The sequence below is a fragment of the Megalops cyprinoides genome, chromosome 5, assembly GCF_013368585.1.
Source record: "Megalops cyprinoides isolate fMegCyp1 chromosome 5, fMegCyp1.pri, whole genome shotgun sequence".
In the NCBI taxonomy this organism is placed as follows: Eukaryota; Metazoa; Chordata; class Actinopteri; order Elopiformes; family Megalopidae; genus Megalops; species Megalops cyprinoides.
The window spans coordinates 9,176,518-9,195,297 of record NC_050587.1 but is presented as its reverse complement, the minus strand read 5'-3'; the positions used below and the strand labels follow the sequence as shown (position 1 = coordinate 9,195,297).

Here is an 18,780-nt window from a genome sequence, read left to right as displayed (position 1 = left end):
CCCCAAAGAGAGACGCTTAATCCGCCATTTTAGCTGCGTCGACATGCACACAATTGTAAAGGGACGCAGCGTTTAAGTCTTAATTTCTGTATTAAAAAAGTGTAATATAGGCGAACACAAGAGGAGGCAAAACGAGTCCTTTGAAAGTACACGCCAAGCAGAGAAAGGGGCGGAAGATGGCGGTCGACAGGCGAGACGAGAAAGGTAATGTTAAGAGGCATCGATAGCACCAGTTAGCCACCTTTTCCATTGTTGTGATTTGTTTTCTAAAACAGAACTGCGGTACCGGTTAGCCAACACGCTGGCTCTGTAAGATGGATAGTATGCTAGATATGCTGTTTCGTTAAATAGTGTGGTGGCTGTTTGAACCTGCTGTATTTTCTGCATTGTGAACAGCGGTGTACAGCGGCTAGCTGACGGGCTAACTAGCGTGCTAACAAAGCAGTGCCCGCTGCCGATCTTGGATCAGCTCATGTTAGTTAATCTGCGTAAACCAGATGGGTCTGTCGCAGCCCATATTTAGTTTGTTAACCATGTAAGTCCAATAAATAGGTATTTAGACGCAGATTGCGAATAGCTGTTTACCGAAGATCGATTGAGTAATCATTGATGAGATGGCTAACGTTAGATACATGGCGTGCTGTGTTATGGGATGTAGCTGTCTGGCGAGGCTGATGTAGTTAGTGCTGTTAAGTAGCTTTCCCTTTACTAATAAGTTCGTTAGCGTTAGCAACCTAGCTACCCTGAGGCTGTTCTCAGCAGTCTAAGCTTGTGCTGGGTCAGGCATGAGGTCCGAAACATGGCCAGCTAGCCAGATGACTGCAATGTGCGATCCATAGCAGGCCGGAGCAAATTCACCTATACACGATCTCCCTATGCCGTACTTTCGTTAAGATTTCATCGAAATAGTTTATTTACGGTTTTGCTGAAACGAGGTAGCATTGCCGGATAAGTGCTTGTTAAGCCATTGCCACCGTCAGCCAGTAGAAACGGAATTTAATGAATTACCGTCACCATAACATTTTGCTGAAATGAACCTTCCACAGGAAGGTGATATTCTGTGTTGATGATATACTGTGAGTAACTGTGATGCTCCGAAGGTCCGCAATCACTTGCTGTTGTTGGCTTCACTTGCTGTGTAATGCAGCTCCCATGCATGGGTAGGCTTTAATTGGAGCAGTGGCATTTTTGCCATACGGATATGCTTTAACGACTGCATTTCCTACTGACAGTGATTTCAATTCGCTACTACGGTGTGGAAGTGGGCAATTGAAATAATGGAAGATGTGAGGGAAAAAAATCTGTCGGACGCTGGATTCACAAATGTGGCATATCCACTATTTCCAGACGTTACATTACTGTCATTTAGCAGACACTCACATCCAGAGCGACTTACATGGGTTACAGTTTTTTTTACATGTTACCCATTTATACAGCTAGATATTTACTGAAGGATAAGAACCTTGCCCAAGAGTACAGCAACAAATGCCTCAGTGAAGAATCGAACAGGCAACCTTTCAGCTATGCATTCCTGCTCCTTACTGGTATGCTACGCTGCCACCCCAGAGACCAAAACTGTGTTGTTCTTTATTTTACAGCAGATTGTAAAGTATTCTCTAAAGAAAAAAATCATTCAAACATGTAATGTTGTTAAAAAGGAAACTTAAGAGTCCAGGACCCAGACAAAAAGGCTACAAGCCAGCTAGCTAGTTGTCTTTTACAGCTCTTGCCAGTAACATTAAATGAAAGACAGAGAAAGAAAGAACACAGATGTGTCTCTTGTTTGTACTTATGAAGCAGTGTATTCAGCATTAAGGTGAGTGATTAACTATCAAAAGGGGCAGAACTTTGAGAAGAAGCAGCAAATGAAAGACTACAAGAATAATTATCCTTTGTCACGAAACAATAGAAATTGTATTGAAAAATAAGGAAAGTCCAGGAAATCCGTGTGTGATGTTGATTGGTAATGCATTTTGCAGGTTATTGATCACCTTTTTAATGTTTTTGCCTCCACTCAGTTTTTTCTGTTGTTTCATCTGGAATCCTGGGATCTAACTGTAGATATATGGACACAGTTAAATATACCTATATCCTCAAACCTTGTTGCTTTGCAGATGGAGAGTTGAATGTCCTGGATGACATTCTGACTGAAGCACCAGACCAAGATGACGAGCTCTACAACCCAGAGAGCGAGCATGATGTCAGTGACAAAAAAGGTACTGAATGTGCCTCATTATTGCTGAGGAAGTGCACAAAGCGAGTTCGGGGTCAAACATAAACACTCTGGTTCATGTTAAATTGTTATTCGTCATCGTCTTCCTTTGTATGGTACCAGTCCTGTTGTTAATGGAAGGACTCAAGTTCTTAAGGTTGTAGCTGGCACGCATCAGTGGTTCTCTCAGCCTGGTGATATTTATAATAACAGGATTTGGAGGACCATTAGTGGATGATTAATATGATAATTGGATGATGTAGGCCACACCTGGGAAACGGGCCTGCAGATGTGCACTCAGAACACCGAGTGTCAGGATAGGTCAGTTTACCCCTCATTAATGACTGCAGCACAGTTGGTTGGCCAATCTGTAATAGCCTGCTTGGTAGTTGGCTAGCTAATACAAATTAACTAACCTCTAAGCATCAGGAAGTGTTTTGCTGGGATTTTTAGCAAATTAAAAAAAAACAGATGTAACAAACTAAACAATGTCGTGTGTTTACTTGTGTCACGTAGTGGGTTATCTGTTCAGTTTTGGTGTCTAAACAAGCTTTCTACTCACCTAGCTCCAGATAAGATTGGACCAAAATAATTCATTGCACATGCAGATAATGAAGCAGAAACGTGCATTGTGTTAACAGACTTAATTTAGAATACATTTTGTATTTACCAGCTGTTTATTTGATTGGGTTTAAATGGCATTCAGCAAGAGGAAGTTCAGTGACAAAAATTAGTAATTCTCTGCTGAACAGAAGATTCATTTGCATTTGTGATGAATGTGGATGGACTTCACGTCTGTCGCTTTTGGAGTTAAAAGTTTTTTTTACCTGTAAAATCATTCCAAGTGCTTAAAACTATGAACTTGGGAAGCTATAAACGTTTTGTACAAGAAAATGCATAGTCATTTAAAACCAGGGATATTTTTCCTGTAAATATGCACACAAGCAAATGCCTGCATTTGTTGCTGAAAGTTACCAGGGGCTACATTATCTAGATTTTTTTAAATTGCCCAGAAAAGACAGAAAAAACTGAATGTGGTGAGGAGAGCACCCCCAAACAGCTAATTGTGAGTACATTGTTCTTACCTGCCCTTCTCTAACGCCACTGACCTCGTGTTCCATAGCAAGATCACATTGTGCAGACAGGCTACTGTTTTCTGGTCCACAGGGGAAAAAAAAAATAACCCGTCCTCTGCTGTTTCTGTTAACGGATGTATAGCAACCGCGCGCCTTGTCAGGGGCGACTTGGTTCCGCTCAGTCATTCTGGTCTGTATTCTGACATTCGGAGTGTTTTTCAAACGGACGAATCCTGTGCGGCAGGGTCCAAGAGGAAGAACGACCGCGGGGACAACCTGGAGAGCAAGAGGCTGAGGTCCTCGGGGCACACGCGCCAGGCCATCAAAAGATCCATGCCGTCGAGCGGGGCCAACGGCAAGAAGCCCGTCACCCCCAGGAGCAGGCACTCTGCGGAGTACAAGGGCGAGGACTACCACTACGACAGGAGCGAGGACAGGAAGAACCACAGCGCGCGAGGGGGCGCCTCCAGGGGGGATCCCTCCAAATCGCACAGCGAGAAGCCCCTGTCCCGCAGGAGAGAGCCTGACAGGAGGCCCAAACCTCTAATGCCCGAGCTGTCGGAGGTAAGAGGATCTGCAGCTAGCGTGAGCTAATCGTAAGTTGAGGATGAGATCTGCTATATGAATTAAAATGAAATTTAAAATGTTTGTTGTATATGTTTTTGTTAAAGTGAAGGGTACTAAAGGTGATGGTGACAGTAGAACTGTACATTGTTAAAGTATTTTTCTTAATTTGGAATATGTGCTAATACCAGCATTTTTAAGGTATTGGTATAAATATTGATATGTCTTGATGCCTAGGCATGTTGAATGGCTGAAAGTTACCAGTTGTGGAAATTCATTGGGCTCCAACTGAAAGTACATTTGACATCTGCAGCTCAACTTCAGTCAGTAACAAGCTGGCAAGCCTCACACTGAAACCAGCTTTTTTGTCCTCATATCATTCACAGGCAGAAAGCAGTTTGTGGTTAACCTCTGAGGTTGTGATACAGTATTCTGTCACACAATGCAAGCAACATGATTAGGGCCTACAGCTACTTCCACATGTCAGAAATGCCTGATCTGCTGCCAGTTGGAGTAAGAGACACTGATCTGGAGCATTTACATAGTTTCAGATCTAGTCTTGTTTGTAAATGTAAATACATGACACTGTATAGCATGCCAAATTGTGCATGCTGACTGAACAGAGTCAGATCCTGTGGTGTGTTCAGCATGAACGGGCCTGGTATCTGCCTGTCTCTTTGGTTGTGTGAGGCCACAGGAGCGATGTCTGACTGAACGCTGCCTCCTTGCTTTACCCAGAAGCTGCGCCGCACCAGCGATGAGAGCATGGGCAGAGTGAGCCACTCCTCCAAGGAGGAGGCCAACTCGGAGGAGTACGCCTCCGACCAGGACACGGGCAGCTCCGTCGACTCCTCCGAGGGCAACCGCTCCGACCTGGAGGAAGAGGAGGTCATGGAGGACGAGGAAGAGGAAGGGGAGAAGGGCGTGGAGGAGGAGGAAGACGAAGAGGAAGAAGAGGAGGAGGAGGAGGAAGGCGAGGAGGAGGAAGAGTACGAGTTGGAGGAAGGGGATCAGCGGGACGGGAACGAGCAGAACGACTACGACACTCGCAGCGAGGCCAGCGACTCCCAATCAGAGTCCGTCTCCTTCTCGGAGGGCGAGTCCGTGCGCTCCGGATCCGGCTCTGACGCCTCAGGTAGACGCTTCACACCTTTATACCCAATTTGTCCTCACACGTGCCTTTAAATTGCATTCATAGCTACATGATTCATAATGAGTCTCTCAGTGATTGAACAACCACTTGAACTCTAAGTGCAAAACCGGCATATGGGACAAGCAGCAAGGTTTTGAGCAGCCTAGCATTTTTTGTGACGTATTGTCACGCAGTAGAGTTTAAGTGGTTAATGCAAATGAAATTTATGCTAAGAACACAAACCATTAGCAACACACTGAAAACCTTTTAAAAGAGCACTGTTGACACTGCCTTTAATTGTAACACATAAGGAGGCATTTCAGTTGCTTAGCTTATTTACTACTTTTTAGTTTTTAGTCTGTATTGAACAGATGCCTGGGTACTAAATTATCACCTGCTAATACTCACTGGAGTGCATGGACTTTGTTTCATGGAATGTTCTCATGATATTTGTAGTTATGCATATTGTCAGAATATTTCAGTATAGGTTGCTACTTGGATGTGTCAAATTGGAGAGAAATGTAGGAGAGAGGTTGAGTCCTGCATAGGTTTCAGATTAGTATTATAAAACAGCCCTATATATATTTTAAATGGACAATCTAACATGAGGGACATGTTTTCCGATTTACTGTTCAGATGAGGAAAGAAAAGAGAAGAAGCACGCTAGAGGGATATCTCCAATCGTTTTTGATAGAAGTGGAAGCTCAGCTTCAGAATCATATGCAGGTATTAAAGATCCCCAAACAGTTCCGATTTCCTTTTTTGTTCTTTTTTTGTTACTTAATTCAGTACTTCTGTTTAAGGATAAGTTAAGATTCCCTTATTGTCCTCTTAACAGTGAGAGATTGTTTGCTGTTGTGAAGTAGTGTAAACTAACCTGCTTTTGCCAGTTCTGATGACTTCTGGTACTGTGGGGTGCAGTGTAGTGTGTTCTATAGATAGCCTTTTTCCAGTGGGGTTAGTTTGGGGGGGGTGGGGGTGCAGTGTTTGTTAAGCATTAGCTTCCAACCGAGTAGGCACACTTTCATTGATGCAGTCTTCAGCCTAGCTTTAATATGTTCTACGTCTAAACACATTTTTTCCCCTCCCATGAAAAGTTTACCTTTTTCGTCTTTATTTCAGTTTGATTATGCAGACACTCAACAAACCATCATGCAGATGGGTAGCTACTGTGTAATGTGTTCTGACCTATCCATTCCAGGTATCCATCAGGGGTTCCTTGAAGAAAATTCCTTTTCCAAAACACAACCTGCCTCGAGTGGGAAAGATAATTGTAGTAAATCAAAGTTTATGGACAAGATGAATGGACTAATGGAGTTCCATATGTGTGGAGGAGAGAATGATTTCACAAAAAACACAAAAAGAATGTTGATTTAAACTCATTTGAAAATACACTATGTTTTTAGTTTTCCTTCTCTTATAGTATTATTTGGTGATAGCCCTTTTAAATTGGATTTCTGTATAGGTGTAAAGGCAAAACAATAGTTTTTGAACTTTTTCTATTTTCTGTTCACAACATAAGATGAAAGAATGGCCAAGTTACACTAAAGAATTTTGGAAATATTGGATGGATTAATAACGTAATGTATTTTAATTTTGTAATGGTGCCCAAATTGTTTAGTGTAAAATGCCTTTTTCAGTAAATTTAATGACAGGCTTATTTCTGCATTTTTTTCTGACTTAGCTGCTGTATACATATGAGTATTCTGGCATATTTTTGTACACTGAAGTTTTTTTTGAGGTGTTTATGAATATATATATAATATACACACACACATATATAAACTTAGTGAATTGTCAGCATTGAGGATGAACGGGAAGGATTTCCCCCATCAGTTTTCTAAGTACTGATGAACTTGCCCCCCTCCTAGATTAAGATGGATAGTTATTTGGTCAAGAAAAGACATAAAGCTGTGTTGTGAATTTTGCTGTGGATGTATAGTAGGGAGACAGGTTTTCATGAAAACCTGTAGGATTAGGGTTTGAAATGGACAGTATGGCTCCACAATGCATGAATCAAATTGCATTGTGGTGTTATCCTAGTATTACAAAAGTTTCATACAGTACGAGGTGCAGTCTTCAGGTTTATTAGATTGCTTAGTATTGTTAGTCATTAATACTTCTTGTAACTGTTAGAAGGTTGGTAAAACTGTCCTTATTTGTAGAGACACCAGTTTACCTAGTGTCTCAGATTCACTTGAACTGCAAGATTTTTGCACTTTGATCCAAGAATTAAGAATTAAAATCTACTTGTACCACTGGGTATGCACTGTGGCTGGTTTTAAACATGTGTAATTGCCTCAGCTATGTAATTGGTAACTGATAAAGAGGCAGTCTTTTGTAAACTTTACACTACATAAACATTAGTGGAGGGAAAGTCTCAAGTCTACTACAGATGGCCAGTAGTTATGTCCAACAGAAAAGAATGCGAGAAAAGTATTTTTCATTTTCATGTTACTTCATTTGTATACAACCCATATAGAGGGCTCTGGAGGTGTGGTCTTTTGCCCAGCAATGTTGTGACATCAGACTTGATGAGAAATCTTGTTTCTAGTTAATGCTGTTTGTATATGTGTTCCTAAAATAATGTAGTTATTACATTTGCCGTATTTAATTGGATACACCCAAGCTACCCAAGTAACGATTAGAAGAAAATGCTTGATCTTCACTGGAGTATGTCATTAACTTTACACCACATTTGTGCTGTTATGACGTGCATTTTTTAAAGCACAAACTGTGCAAGTCCAGCAACAGCTGTGTGTACCCAGAATTGCTGCAGAAAATGATGGTGGCTATATCCAAAAGCAAAGTCGAGGGCATGCATTATTCAAATGTGGCATCCCAAAAATAAAGTTGCAACTCTAAATCGCAACTTTAGACCTGAATTTGGCTCTGTGTTTATAGAGCATTGAATTTCTGAGATGCAGGTGACGGCAGAAACAAAACAGAAAGGAACAGAAATGGCTTTAAGTAAAACACTGTGTGCTTGGCAGTGTTTCTGCCCCACCAGCCTCAATCTGTAGATGACAAAATGAAAAAAATACGCTGAACGATGAACTTAATTGTGTTTTGACAGCAATACTGTTTTCTGAATGCCCATACATTTCTTGAAACATTGTGCTCTTGCATTTTAACTTTAATTTTGATGATCAAAGTAAATGTAATGGAATATTGTATGAAAGAAAGTGATTGCATATCTGCTTGCCTTGTACGCATGCGTGTACATTGAGTTAGCTTGTTAATCATTTCTTCAGTCATAATCTTAGGCACTGTTCTTAACATACTCTGTATATAAATGGTATGTTGATACAGAAAGAACTGTGATTCAAGTAAAAACATAAGTGGCGCCCTGGCCCGCTGGTACACCCCCTATCCTGTCTCCCAGAGTACCTATTTTTGGCTTAGTGTACGGTAGTGAAACTGAATAAAGACATTATAAACCAGGTACTTTGTAACCAGGTCACTCTGACAAGTGCGCATCAGTGGCAAAGCAGGTCAGATTACGATCTTTAATGCACAGACCATAAAGCATGTGATCCCTCCAGCACATATTCCGTGAATGAACCCATCAGTGAGACTCGGGAATTAAATGGTAATTTTTTTGCGATTTCAAATAATGGAAGGCCCTAAGGTTTGTTGTTGTTGGCCACTGTATAGGCTGCCTTATTCACAAACCACATGTGCCAGGTAGTACTTAACCAGTGTCACTGAAGAATAGTCAAATATCAGATATTCAGATAGTATATTTAGAATATCTGTATGAAACCTCACTATGTAAATTTCATGCAGTGTGTCACTTAAGTTATTTTTGTGCTGTGAACTAAAAATATCTTAAACTGAGCTAAAATTATGCATAATTGTGCCAAAGGTCAGCCAGTGTATTTAAACCCTACAATGCAGGTTTTAATGTTTTTTCCCCACTGAGATGGTTATTCTACGCAAAGGTAATGTGTTTTATTTGTTCTGTAGGTTCTGAGAAGAAACACGAGAAACTTCCCTCCTCAGTTCGAGCCGTTCGCAAAGGTAAGTGTGATAAACTTTAGGGGATCAGGTAAACTAGGTAGAACAGTGTATGTATATATATATATTCAGCAGTGATTCCTGCCAGTGATCAATGCTTTTCATTTGTTCTTATCTTAATTTCTTCTTGTAGATCAGACAAGCAAGCTGAAGTACATTTTGCGGGATGCCAGGTTTTTCCTGATTAAAAGCAACAACCACGAGAATGTTTCTCTGGCCAAAGCGAAGGTGAATGCTAGTTTCCACTTTTTATAATGTCTCTGTGATGGTCAGTTTTTAATTGCATGTGCATAGGACAGTTTCATCATCCATTCAGCAATTTCCAAACTATTTGAAAGTACAGTAGGCCTGTTTCAAGCTGACATCTAATCTGTCGTCAGTAAATTTGTTTCAAACAGGTCTAAGACACACTTGTAGTTTCAGTGTCTGGTAACTTCACATTACTGTGGGTGTAATTACTAAGACTGTTTTTAATTTAATTGTTTTATGTATTTATGATTAGAAAAAGCCACAAAGAGGGCAATGTTCCAGGAGCATAGTAGTTGACATTGTGATACCCAGTGCTTTGCTCAGTAAGTTCACATTGTTATTTCCCCCATTTGTGCCTCGCAGGGTGTTTGGTCCACACTGCCAGTCAACGAGAAGAAGCTGAACGCTGCCTTCCGCTCAGCCAGGAGTGTTATACTGATTTTCTCCGTCAGGGAGAGCGGAAAGTTTCAAGGTAAGAAGCTGTGAGCAGGGCAAAACTGTCCAATTTTCCACGTGTAGTTTGATTGGACACTGCTACATTCATGGTCCTGTGCGGTGTGTTCTGTAGGGTTTGCGCGGCTCTCATCTGAATCCCACCACGGAGGGTCTCCAATTCACTGGGTCCTCCCTGCGGGAATGAACGCCAAAATGCTGGGAGGAGTTTTCAAAATTGACTGGATTTGCAGGTAAAAAGTAACTTTGTGAATGTGTTTAGTCATATGCCCATTTCTTTACCTTACCTGAGTTTTGTCTAATGCCAGAATTTGCCAATTTTATATTCTGATCTTGACGTACAGTGCATTGCTCTTATAAGAATCACTGATTTAAGAGTCTCGTGTCTTGTAGCTTCTCGCACATAAAATATTTTGAAGAAAAAGGTTGTGCAGCTTAACAAAGTGCCTTGATGCCAGCTGAGATGGCAGAAAAAAAGAAAGGTGTTCTCTGCTGATGAGAAAACGCCAGCATCTTGAGTCCGGTGTCGCGCCACAGTATACCACAGTCTACACTGTCTAAGGTTGTCAGAGGCAGGAAAGCCATCGTTAAGAATAAAGGAGACAGGAAGAGAATGCAAATCAGCCAGGCACATCTACCTGAGGTGGTGGATTGAAAATGCCAGAAAAAGAAGTGTTGATGAATAGTGATGGAAAAAATGAAAGAGCTGGCAGCGAGCATGAGTATTAGTTTCAAACCAATGAGTCTCAGTTTCAAACCTAGCCTTGGCTGGTTCGTGCACTTCTGAAAAAATGTGGTGTGTTTTTTTTTTATTTTTATTGTCAAAGAAACTGCTCGCAGAAGCCACAGAGGCAGATACTCACACAGTCAGTGATAAGGGAGCATATGGATGCAAATGAGATGCAAGTGCACAGAAAATATGATGAAAGTGCCCTGTCTGATGGCACTCTCACCTTTTTAACCCAACTGAAAATAGTATACCTGTGTTCCTCTTCCATGATTGGCAAGAAGAGGGAGCTATTCATTGTCAGGAAGAGCTGGTGTCCACCCTGTTTAAAAACATTAAAAGTGTCCTAGTCTGCCCCTCTGTCAGTGTGTAAATCTGTCTGTGGAGTGGGCTTAGGCCTGGGATCAATGGCCAGAACAAGAGAAGTACTTTACTGCTTGTGGACCGCTGGACAGGCCATGTGATAAGACATACAACCCAGAGCTTATCTGACTTGAATTTCTCTTAAAGAGCACAGCTTCCATACTTGTGGTGAGGAGTTGTCAGAACTGCCAAGGTCCACTTTTGCAAGGGAATGACTCAGATTGTTTTGCACCAAGTTAAAATTGTGCTGAAGGTCATTCCTGCAGATGCCATTTTAGTGCTTGTAAATGCCTGGTGTGGTGTTGATGCTTTGGCAATCTGGAACTACTAGGAAAATAGCAGGTCTGATGGCACTTGTGGAAGAAGCACTGGTTGTTGAGCCAAGAGAAAGCAATACACATGATTTTCAATACTGTTTCATGGGACAGAGGATTCAGTGACATCACAGAGTAGGAAGTTAACAATGTTGTGGCCTAGGGAATAGTCAACATGTGTATATTCAAACACTGACTGTGTCACAGCCTATACAGAGCCACATATCACAGTGACATTCACAAATAACATACAGTGCAATTGACCTGATGAGGATGATTTAATTTTTATAAGCAGTTGAAATGGACATTTGTTTTTAAACAGTGTTTTTCTCTGAGAAAGCTGCTTAGTCATGCTCTTCAAATCTCATAAACAATGTGAATCATGAACCAGTTGCAAAACTGATTGGAAAACACATTTCTTGTCAATTCTTGATACAAAAAAGTTTTCACAATGGATGAACAATTCCATCCATAACCGGACATTTCCATACCTGAATCTACCTGATGTGTCTCTGTTTGCAGGAGGGAGTTGCCCTTCACCAAAACCGCACACCTCTCCAATCCATGGAATGAACACAAACCTGTGAAAATTGGACGTGATGGACAGGTGTGTTTGTTTCTGACCGTGCTCTTTTTTTCCTCCCCATTTGTCAGGGCACATTTATATGCTGTGAATCTAAATGGCTGCCTTTATACAGACTGTCAAAAAAGGGGCAGTGCGTCAAGTTAGTGTGACAGCTGTTCAGTGGGGATGTCAGGGTTTTCAACAGTTTGCATTTGATCAGGTAGAGATGTTAACAGACCTTACAGAAATGCACACGTAGATTTATATTCGGCTGTTTGTGCACTCAACTAACTTTGTATTTTTCGTTTTCTTTTTTTGGTTTCGTTTTGATTTTTTTCTCCCCGCCGGTGAAGGAAATTGAGCCTGAATGTGGAACGCAGCTCTGCTTGCTTTTTCCCCCCGACGAGAGCATTGACTTGTATCAGGTTATTCATAAAATGCGTCACAAGAGGAGGATGCACTCGGAGCCCCGCTCTCGAGGACGGCCGCCGCACCGAGAGCCCGGCCGCGATCTGGGAAGGTTAGAAATGTTCTTTGGACTGCTAGTAAGCACATGTGTCGGCGTGACGTGATGGAGCTCTCGAGCCATTCGTCTGACCTTCCCTTCCCCTCCCCGAGCGCTCTCGCCACAAGAGAAGAGGGAATCTGAAATCCTCAAATCAAGCTGCACGGACGTCATGCGGCTTCATTGAGGATTGACGGCCAAAAGTCCTACTGCTGGGTTATTTCATTTTGTTGTTGATGATGGTGGTGTTCTATTCTCCATAATGTCTTTCCAGTTGCACAGGAAATCGATGAAGTCATTATGATGTCCCAGAGATTAGCTAATGCACCTAGGTGTGAACTTAACTAAACTAAAATTGTTTAATTCTAGTTCAGAAGTGGCAGTAAATATAAAAATGAATTTTGTTTTTGGTTGCTTAATTGAATTTCTAGAAGAGTTGTTTTTAAATTTGTTCCCAAAGCCTTTTCTTTCAGGAGTATCCCTGGGGATAAACCTAATCATATATGGGACTGTATAAACGGAGCCGTAATAATTAATCAGAAGATGGCGCATCCATTTGAGGGGGGCGAATGCTCATTTAAAAAAAATGCTTTCAAGAGGAGCATTTTTGCGGGACTTCCTTTCAATGGTTCTCCTTCCCTTTCCATGGCAGAGCATTTCATTAAATGTGCATAGATGTAACGTAATGCGATGTGCGTGTAGCCGCAGACAGAGCAAAAGAGAGAGCAAGCCTCCTTCTACCAAGCTGCGGGGGAAGCGGTAGGCCAGTTTGGAAAAGGGAGTCGTTGGCCCGCGGGAGACCTGGCAACACACCAATGAGGGGCTGTAGCTGTGTGTGTACAGTCTTTCCCCACCTCCTGTCGCAGTGCCTTTGGACTCAAAATGTTTTCAGGGATCATCTTAATTCAGCACTGCATTATATGAACTGTGTGTTGAGAGGAGAGAAAAGGGAGGGGGTTAAGCCTTTTCTCAAGCGGTTGTCCTAAGTTAAATGTAAAATGCCCAACAAAAGGAGATCTATTGCCAATGAACTGAAATACCCAATTCTCCTTAAAATCATTTTTGCCACTTTCACTCTAAAGGACTGTGCTGAAGTAAGATAGGAGGAGACCTGGCAGATCCCCCTCGCTCCCATTTCTTTTAAAGGCTTCAATGGACTGAGAACCCAAGAGAAGCTGTAAGCCAAGGGGGGTTCACCTTTTGGTTTGTTAACAAAAAAAGGCCGGAGCTTCTCTTGTCTTTTTGTTTGATTGCAATGGACTGTCATCCCTTCTTTGCCTTGCCAGGCCCTCCTTGTTATATGTTTGTGGCTGTAGACCCTAAATCATAAGCTGGACTGTTTATGAACTTTTACTGTCATAATTATTGCCAACGGTAACAGTCACAAAACTACAAGAAAGCGGTATGTTGCAATTTTAACCAGCTTCTTTGAATTTGCTGTAGACATTGTTTTTGGGTTTGTGGACTTGAAAGTGGTTTTAGTCTTCTCTTTCAAATATTCAGTAGTTACAATACAGCTGAGTATTTTCTGGAAATCTTTGCACTATGTTGACACAATTTTTAAAAATGTTTACGTCCATGTAATGTACTAACAACCAAAACTGAGGTAGTATTTATTAAAATTGAGTCAGTTAATATATTAGAGTACATTTAAATTGTTCTAATTTAGTGTAAGTGGAGATAAGTGGATTAGAGGGGATTAAAATAGGTAGAATGGCTCCCTCATGACAACTTGAAGTGGCAAAATGCCGGGTTTCTCCCACTTTTCATTAAGTGAATATTAAGTTATTTCGGGTGCAAGTGTACCATAAAATCTGTTGTATTGTCTTGAAATTGTGAATCGTGTAAATCGTATAAGGAGGGACCATTTTAGTCACACGTCAGTATTCACTTGTGCATAGCAAGAACATTGGATCACATCAGTCAGCACACTGAGTGGGTTAGCCCTGTTGAAAAATTATGGAATGCCCATGGTTTCATTCCTAACACAGCGTGAAAGAAGCTATTGAGAATTGTTAGATTGAAACCATCAGCATCAAAATATGCTACATCTGAATGGTAGCCAGCTAAACACAACTTCAAGAAAAGATCGTTGTTTTGTCTCAGGTTCCTACTCCAGGTTTTGCCCAGAACGTGATTAAGCAACTGTATGTAAAAGCCTTTAGACACATCCGTGCATAGGCTTGCCATATTGTCAGACTGTAAATAGAGTGCATATTGTAATTCATGTGAAACAGAAAAACGGTAAGATACTGTAATGTATATCGTGTGAATGCCATTTTTCTTAATTATCTGCCTAATTCACATAGGCGTCGACCAGAGGAATATGACATGCACAACAGGAAACGACCAAGGATTGACTATCCGCCAGAATTCCCTCAAAGACCAGGTTAATATAACATTTACAGTGATATTAGGGTTTTAAAAAGAAATCCTGTTCAAGCATTCATTCCGCTCTATACCAAAATCAGCATTTGTCTTGTATTGAGAGTCATTTTATATCAACACCGGTGTCTGAAGAGTAAAAAATGGGGATTTATTGTATGGTGTTTGAAATACAGTTGTAAACACATTTTTGGTAATTCTCTAATGTGAAATTTTTCTTGGGGCTGTATAGTTGAATTTTTAAACCAAACTTTAATGGAGCCAAAATTGATTCAAATAGAATATCTATAGCTTGATGGCTTTTTCAAGGCTGATCAAATTTCAAAGTATTATTATCAAAATAAGTATTATTTGTAGACTCAAATTAGTTTTGGAGGGATTAATATTTGGTAAGCCTGGGTGTCATAAAACCATTCAAGTTATCTCCCTGTCTGCTTTTGTATGGATAAAGGGTGCTGTCTCAGACATTGGTGTCCCAACTCCATTTTAGGAATTGCTGAACAGTACAGTTCTCCCCTGCCCCTGATGTTCTGGTTCAACCAGGAAATTGTAGATTTTTTATTCTGATTTATGTTAATTGACCTGTCTGTGAAATGAGTTATGTGTATGCAGTCGAGTCAGTTGTGCGGTATAGTATTTCGTGTGTGAACTGGTTTTAGTTAGAATTTCAAGAACCTCTTTATATTCTTTATGTGGGTGCATGGAAAGAAGTCTGTCAAGCCATTGTACAAGAACGATGTCCATATCATTCAGCTCAAGGAGGAATTAAGTGTTTATATTATGCATATTTGTACTGTTTAAATATAGGCAATGTGTAAGCGTTGGCATGTCTAAGAGGTGCTACTGTTTAGCAAGCTGACCATTATTTGAGGATTATTTCAGCCAGGTGTAAATTGCACTGTAACTGAGTCCGTTGCTTGATCTGTACAGGTTTCATGCAAGACCCTCGCAATCAGCCTGTTGACAGGTAGGTTTTTTTCATTAGTGCTGATTTTTCATCTTCTGTTTTTCTTAATCAGGCTAAAAGGTTGTGTTTTAACAAGTGAATTCATTTCCAACAGACGGTTCTCTGGAGTACGGAGGGATGTGTTCCTGAATGGGGTGAGTCACTGCTCTGGTATTTCGGGGGTGGTAACCCAAACTGATGTATAATTGTGGAGGATACTAGTGACTCAGCCAAAATGGTTGGTTTAAGATTGTAAGTGACAGATGTTATCTTTCCTCTTCCCCAGAATCCTGCTTGTTTTGGTCAACAGTACAGAGGCCTCTGATTTTGATAGTTCTGTTTGTATGTAGATTTGGGTGAAACTTGAACCAAATACTATCTTGCGTCATTATCAAAACTATTGATTTTCCTGTGACAGTCAAACATTACAGTCAGACAGGCCTCAGATTTTTCACCCAAGTGGCTCTGATGGCAAGGCACTCCTTGTGAATGCAGGCTGACTGGATGTCCACATGGTCACACCATATTGGCTTTGTTCCAGGCATCCTGCATGTGTGTTGCTCAGATTATGCCAGTAGAGTAGTGCCTGTCCTTCGGTCGGCACCCATTTCATTGCGATGCATCATGGGACTTGTAGTGTGAAAAACGGCTGGAGGCTGGCTTTGAACGTATTAAAGGACTACATTAGTCTCAGTTCAGCACACCTGTACAATTGCAGAGTTTGCTGCAGTGAGACAAGCCATTCAGTTTACAATTCCTAACCAGTGTTGTGTTAAAGATGTAAAGGCAAAAAAATCTTGGCAGTTTTGCATATGTTTAAATACAGAGATGTCCTGATTGCTACCCCAGTTTTAAGGTCACAAGGCTGGAGGTAGTCTAGATTGATAGACATGTGGTTATTCTGTATTACAGAAATACAAATTAAAATGGCTTGGTAATCATTGGTGAACAATAGCCCACTCGATAGCAGTTATCAGCCAAATGGTTAGCTAGAAAGAAGCCTCATTATGTATTGGTGTAAATTTAATATTTCTTCATTTTTCTTCCTCCAGTCTTACAATGATTACATGAGAGAATTTCATCATAACATTGGGCCACCACCCCCTTGGCAAGGAATGGTAAGTAGTGTTGAACATTGTAAAATATCTTTAAAAAGTGAGACATACTGAAACTTAAAACATACAATAAAACTTATTTGAAGACTTCTTCAAAGGTAATCCTGTATTATAAATGGAACAAAGTCCTCATTTGGATTTGTGAGATCTCATTCACTACTGCCTAATACATTTCTGATTTGACCTGTTCACAAAAACATAACATATATAGTAAGCTCTAGCACCCAAAAAGTATCAATTGCAGCTGTATGAGCTTACTTCTGTTTCTGGTGAATAACCTGGTTATTTTTCCTTGTAGAAACATTGCATTTGTTTTGTAGTGTACAGGAGGTTAATCACTTTCAATTTGTCAAATTCATCAGTAATTATAAAATTGGCTCCCCAGTAGAGGTGCCAAATTCTGCCTATATTTGTGCGTCAGCAATGGTGTCATTTACTTAAACAGCTCTAGTTCACCTCCTTTTGATATCTTGGCCATTTCAGGACATAAAACGTTTTCTTTTTTATATAATAATATCTGCCTTTTGATAGCTGTAGTGTATCCTGCAGAAGTAGTTTGCAGTGTGTTAAATAAAAGATAAAAGACAGTTTTATATAACTTTAAAATTCATGACAATATTCTCCCTGGCACTCACTTGATACTCTTTTTTCCATATTATAAAGCAATGGAATGTCCCTCTGACATGGTGTTTATTTGTATTCCGTCCAGGCTATACATATACTATGCAACTAGTCTATAGAAAGAACTAAGCTGACACCATTGCCTTTGGAGGGGCATTGAAGTAAACACAATTTTTTATCAAAAAGGGAAAATTTATTTTACTTTGTATAGAAGGGCCTATCAAATTCTCCATCATTTTCTATTAGGCAGATTAGTTCTATACAGAATGATATATGGGATCTGTGGATAGCTATTATCCCAAGTAAAACTGAGGGGAATCTGAAATGTCAGAACACGTGAAACAAAGGCAGGGTTCACAGGGTTAAATTGGCGTTTTATGATCAGCACATATGGAAATTGAATTTCAGTACAGAAGTAAGTCTGGCCTGTTGGCTATGCAATGTTGTGCAGTTGTGCATAGTTACTCTATTCATTTGTAGGCACCATATCCTGGAATGGAGCAGCCCCCTCACCATCCATACTACCAGCACCACCCGCCACCACCCCAAGCCCACCCGCCATACTCTGGCCACCACCCCGTGCCACATGACGCCAGATTCAGAGAGAAACGGGTTGTCCGTTCGTTTTCCTCAAGTCTGGTAACACGTTTTCCATTATTTTTTGATTACCATTCTTTTGTAAGATTGTGTTTGCAGTGCATGTACACTGGTCTGAATTTCTTATCCATATCTCAGGAGTTCACTTTGTAATCAGACGTCTTCCCCTGAATCCCAAGTGTTATGTAGAGATCAAAGGACATTTATGTTGCCTTATGAAAGGTATATTCTAAAATGTATTGCAGCTAATGTCTGTCTAATAAGGCAACATTGCATCTATGGTATGATGAAATTCCAGGCAATCCAGTTCACATAGGGTTTCTAGCAAGGTAATGTGGTTTAAAGCGGCAACCACACATCCTTATGGTCTCACCATATGTTCCATAGACAAAGGTCATAAGAGTTGTATGTGGTTATGAATAAAACTTCAGTCTATCAGGTTTGTGTTAAGTGAATGTTTTGGAGGATAAATGACCGGTCTCACTTCCTTTGCAGCATGACTATGACATGCGGGTCGATGACTTCCTGCGTCGCACCCAGGCAGTGGTGAGCGGCCGTCGCAGCCGCCCCCGAGAGCGCGACCGGCAGAGGGAGCGCGACCGCCCCAGAGACGCCCGTCGGGACCGCGAGAGAGACCGCGGGCGCGAACGTGACCGGGAGAGGGACAGGATCCGGGATAGAGAGAGGGAGAAGGAGAGGGGGCGCTACAGGAGATAGTGACAGCATAGAGGGGGGGGGGGGGGGGGGGATGTCATTTGTGGTAGATTACCTTGTACTTTTTTTTTTTTTTTTTTAAAGGAACTGTACCTTCTGCGCAAATTGTGCCCTTTTTTTACACTGTTGTCTTTTGAGAGCCTAACGCCCTGTGTATCATGCATGCAGTGTAACAAAACTGGAAGAGAAAACAACCAAAAATGCATTTGTGTTTTAGTTTGT

General features: G+C 41.0%; 1 protein-coding gene across 2 annotated transcripts; it reads left to right on the top strand.

The window, feature by feature from the left end:
- ythdc1 (YTH domain containing 1) lies at positions 1 to 18,567 on the top strand. 2 transcript variants are annotated; one of them, XM_036528481.1, is made up of 17 exons: positions 1 to 204; positions 2,115 to 2,216; positions 3,533 to 3,852; positions 4,591 to 4,987; positions 5,621 to 5,710; positions 8,954 to 9,007; positions 9,138 to 9,232; positions 9,617 to 9,725; positions 9,822 to 9,939; positions 11,633 to 11,717; positions 12,029 to 12,195; positions 14,490 to 14,569; positions 15,496 to 15,532; positions 15,627 to 15,666; positions 16,564 to 16,629; positions 17,728 to 17,886; positions 18,340 to 18,567. In XM_036528481.1, the coding sequence occupies exons 1-17, from the start codon at positions 177 to 179 to the stop codon at positions 18,559 to 18,561; spliced, it is 2,169 nt and encodes a 722-aa protein (XP_036384374.1). In that variant the 5' UTR covers positions 1 to 176; the 3' UTR covers positions 18,562 to 18,567. The 2 variants fall into 2 exon arrangements, with proteins under 2 accessions (XP_036384374.1, XP_036384375.1); XM_036528482.1 differs by lacking the exon at positions 5,621 to 5,710.
- Positions 18,568 to 18,780: the final 213 nt, after the last annotated feature.